Source organism: Belonocnema kinseyi, chromosome 4 (assembly GCF_010883055.1).
Source record: "Belonocnema kinseyi isolate 2016_QV_RU_SX_M_011 chromosome 4, B_treatae_v1, whole genome shotgun sequence".
NCBI lineage: Eukaryota > Metazoa > Arthropoda > Insecta > Hymenoptera > Cynipidae > Belonocnema > Belonocnema kinseyi.
Genome location: NC_046660.1, coordinates 142,073,674 through 142,078,150, shown reverse-complemented (window position 1 = coordinate 142,078,150; position 4,477 = coordinate 142,073,674). Strand labels below are relative to the sequence as shown.

The window sequence follows — 4,477 nt, the reverse complement described above, 5'->3', positions numbered from 1 at the left end:
AGGAGTGAGTACTCGAGATAGATTAGATTTGATGCATTTTGCTCACCCCTAATACTGAAGTCAAGTCCGACTGTTTCAGCAGCCTCCTCCGCTGCTTTGTATTGAAATGCTCCTTTGCCCACTTCATCGTGATTCCTGACCATTTTAAGAAGAGGGTCTCTTCCATTTGCAACTTTATGTGCTGTTCCCAGAATAATCCTGTTGTGAAGACATTCAAGACTCAATATTCCGCAACCCCCTTGACGGCGTGAGATGTACAGTCACGGAACGGAAGACTTAAGATGCATGCTTTTGTTCATGTGCATAACCTTTCTTGTCCCGATATCAAGAGATCTGAGCTCGTTCTTCGTCCATGGAACTACTCCAAATGAATAGAGTAGTACCGGGACGGCAAGCATGTTCGTTGCGAATACTTTGTTCCTCGCCGACACGATACAAAGTCAGGTACGATTGTTAGCAAGTACAGGGAGGGTTTATTACAGTGGAATCCGTAATGCCGGACAACTCAACATTGTCCTTGCTGGGCTCAACGGTATCCACGTACAAAATCAGACCCCTCGGGCAGGCGAAGGAGTATAATGCAACGAATGGAGATGGACAACGATTACGCCTCCTCTAAGAACGACTTGTATTTTTTTCGTTCGTTAACAAAAACGATAAAGAATGACAATCGCTATCACAAATTAAAATGTTGGCAGCGATCTATGGTAATTGGGACGGCCTGACTCCTAATAATATAATAATAAATACCCCACATTAACAAAATGTATGCATGGTTCAAGGAAGAGGTAATCAATAGTAATCCTGGTTTCCATTCTCAATGGACCAATTAATCGATGCTTATCACCAAAGAATATTTGTATCCTGGCGGTAGGGAACCTTCACGCTACTGCCACTATCTAGGAAACTAGTAATTTCAATTCCACGATAGCAACCTCTTTTAGAAATTTGAGTAAAAAATTAATCTACAAAAAAGGGATCCGGTAAATGAACTTACACCTTAAAAATTCACGCAATGCCTTTAATCTAAACTATATGCATTTACTATTTATTAAAATAATAATTTATCACATCCTTATTTCATCATAAAGGGAAATAAGTGATTAAAAACACTGATCAACTGGTTTTATCCTATTAATATCGAGAGTATAGAATTTATTTTGGCTTATGGATGTGGGATTCTGTTCATTTTATTAAATTCAATTAAATCAACTGTTCCTAACGTAAACTACGGAGTTGTCAATTAAAGATAATTGTGAAAGACCAATTGTTGAACGTAAAAATCTGATAATGAAATTAACCTTACCTGTCTCAAAAAGTGGAAATATGCATTCTAGGTTGAGGGTTTATTATTGATTATTAAATATAAATTTATTTAATATCCAATCTGTGCAACAGTGCACAGTGCACGTATCCGGCAAAATCGCTTATTCTTACAAATTTATCAGTCAGAATTTTTTAATCACGTAAACCACGTCCGGTCTTCGTTTCCACAGTCGCTAGGCAAATGCCAAATGCAACATAATCAATAAATCCTACTCAAAAAGTAATTTTCGATCTGGTTTTTATCCGCGTTTTTCACCATTACGTTCGCAAAGCGTCATCCAGCTAGGCACCGGGCCTATTCATGGAGTATTATCAAACGCTTTAGGACGTTATACAAAATAAACGTGCATTTGCCTAGTCGTGTATATTAATTATGTCAAAAGTTAATTTTCCGATTTAAAAATCTCACTTGTTCTTTGCAATTTTTCAGCGAGTGAATAAATAATTAAACGTGAAAGAAAGCTTAGTGCACACGGAAACGGTTGGAAGGACATCAATTTCGGGAATGAGTGCTGGTTGACGACACTTCGGGAGTTTAGTAACGTGGAAGGGGGAGGAGTTACATTTTAAGTGTAAAATTGTCCTAAAATAAATGTCATATTAACCCAGAAAAAATGAATAGAAGTTTGAACTTAATGAATATCTAGAGAGTCCCCTTAATATTCAAAATTGCCGAGAACTAACGGGAAAGTCGAAGAAAAGGGAAAAATCAATGACCACACATAAATATAAACCACTAGAGTCTCACTCTAGTAGACCGTTTGGTTCCTGCAGTGCATCAATTATTAATAATAATAGTGATACGTAATATTTGCATCTTTAAAATGAAATATCGAATATTTCTTTTGGAAGAACCATTCTGATTGGATGGCGATTGTCTTTTAAACGTTTAAACGCACACTTTGAAGAGATCTTAGATATAAAAACCTGAGGTTTAGATCCCCTTAAAAGAACAGGACTAAAGCAATACTGAAAAAAATGGAGAATGTACCGTTTGAGTGTAATTTTAGTGCTTTTCGATCGACAGGGTAGAGTGAAAATATTGAAAATTCATGTGTGGTCACTTGCAAATAATTTTAACACCATTTCAGTAAAACAAAATAAATTAAAATGCCTAAAAATGCTCTATAAATGAAAATGGAGATCTTATGTCCGGATTTGTTTCAAATATGTTAATTAAATGATATCCCAGTAAATTATTCAACATATAACAATAAGAAATTTTTAATTTAAATAAATAACTTTCCAACCAATCTATTCGTCCCGCAATCAGCCATTCAAAGGCAGCCTAACCAATTGATGTAAATATAAAATACACTAAAACCCAATAGACACGTCATCCTAAAGTCTTTTAATTCATTTCCAATTAGTCTAAAAAATATTTATTAGGCTATAATCGCGTATCATTTAGTATTAAAAGCTCACCCAAGTAAATATTGAGAAAAATGAAAATGCGATCGCTCCTTGTACGTTGTTAACTCCAGCACCATTCGGAGGAGTTTCTGATTTGTTCCACGCATTAGTTAGGTAACAAAATCCGATAAAGTATAAGAATGCCCAAAGCCCGGAGAATCTGAAATAAAAAAATGCATAATGAATAATATTAGTATATACTATACAGTGCATTAAAAAATGCTCCTATAGCAGTCAAAAATTTAAGAAAAAGGCAGGTAAAAACAATCAGAAGGAGCAGCTACTCCTCTTTTCTCATTGCAAGAAAGTGTAACAGGGCTTATGGGCACAAGTGAGGTCCACGGGCATCAAGAACAATTAATAAATTTGGCTAGAATGGTTTTTTTTTTAAAAGCTGATATTTTTATTAATTTTTGGGTAAAGGGTTACTGTACAACAAAGACAAAACATTCGTCTATTTAACTACCCTGCTTAAAATTCCTAACAGGATCCGAAAGAAATCGGATACGACCCTGATACAAACCTGATAAGTCTTGTATGTGGGTCCATCCTGGCTCTATATGTGAAATTATTTCCAATTCGGAAATTTTACGAATCTTTCCAGGTTCTATCAAGGAGACCTGACTAATTCTGTATATTAGTAAAGACAAAAACGACCATCAATCTGGGTCTATTCGGTATCTACCCGGAATATGGAACCAGAAATTAATCTTATCTAAGTCAACATGCTCATCTACTTGGGTCTATCCGGGACCTCTTTGGAATATGAAAACAAAAATTAATTTTTTCAATCTGGTACTATCCGTGACCTATCTGATAGTGTTTGTTTAACCGCGTCTATCCTGGAACTATTTGGGACACGAAAAAAATTGATTTCCCTTACTTAAAAGAAGCGTCTAAACGGGTCTATCTGGGACCTATCTGAGAGTTTACCGTTGAAAAAGAAGTTGTACAGTGTATGTTTATACGGGTCTATCTGGAATTTGTTTGGGAAGTGAAAACATAAATTCATTTCCTCTAAGTTCAAAGGAAGCGTCTAACCGTGCTTTTCCGAGATCAATATGGGAGCTTAACTTTGAAAAAGGAAACAAGTTTTACAGACCTATTCAGGACCCGACAACAAAAATTAATTTTCTCTTCCTGCTAAAAATTCAGGATAAAATTCCATGGAACCCTAATAAAGCTCCAATGAAGACCGAAGAAAACTCTTATACGAATATATCCGTGCTCTATCCGGTTACTTATTTTCTATCTGGGAATTATTCGGCACTATCCAGTTTCTATCGGAAAAACGTAACCAGTAATGTATTTCGACAAAATCGACCTAGTCCTTCTATCTGCGTATATCCGCATCGTGACTAGAGCGCGGATGCAGAAATTGATTTCCTCAAATTAAAACAATCGTATATCCAGGTCTATCAGCGAAAAATCAGGTAAATAAAATCAATATGTGCCAATCTATCTAGTTTTACCCGGGACCTGTCCGGAACATGGAAACACAAATTGATTTCCTGTAGTCAAAAAGGTCGTCTGTCTGAGTTTACACGGGATTAACCTGGGAAAATTTGCAACGGTAAAGAGAGTATGTCCCAAAAAGTATGTTTTGTCGGGTCTATCGGAGACCTATTCGCGACGTGGAACCAGAAATTAATTTTAGCTGCAATGTCGAAAAGGGCGTCTACCCGGACAAATCTGGGGATATTCCCCGAATATCAGTACAATGTTCACTAAAGTGGCC

General features: G+C 36.3%; 2 protein-coding genes across 2 annotated transcripts in view; one reads left to right on the top strand and one right to left on the bottom strand.

The window, feature by feature from the left end:
- Positions 1-4,477, bottom strand: part of LOC117170713 (synaptogyrin) — a 349,909-nt gene that overhangs the window by 128,759 nt on the left and 216,673 nt on the right. Inside the window, exon 3 of the mRNA XM_033357716.1 lies at positions 2,752-2,899. Within this exon, the coding sequence (XP_033213607.1) occupies positions 2,752-2,899 (148 nt within the window). The remainder of the gene's footprint in view (positions 1-2,751; positions 2,900-4,477) is intronic.
- LOC117170715 overlaps positions 1-4,477 on the top strand; it is a 228,121-nt gene that overhangs the window by 85,898 nt on the left and 137,746 nt on the right. The window lies entirely within an intron of this gene.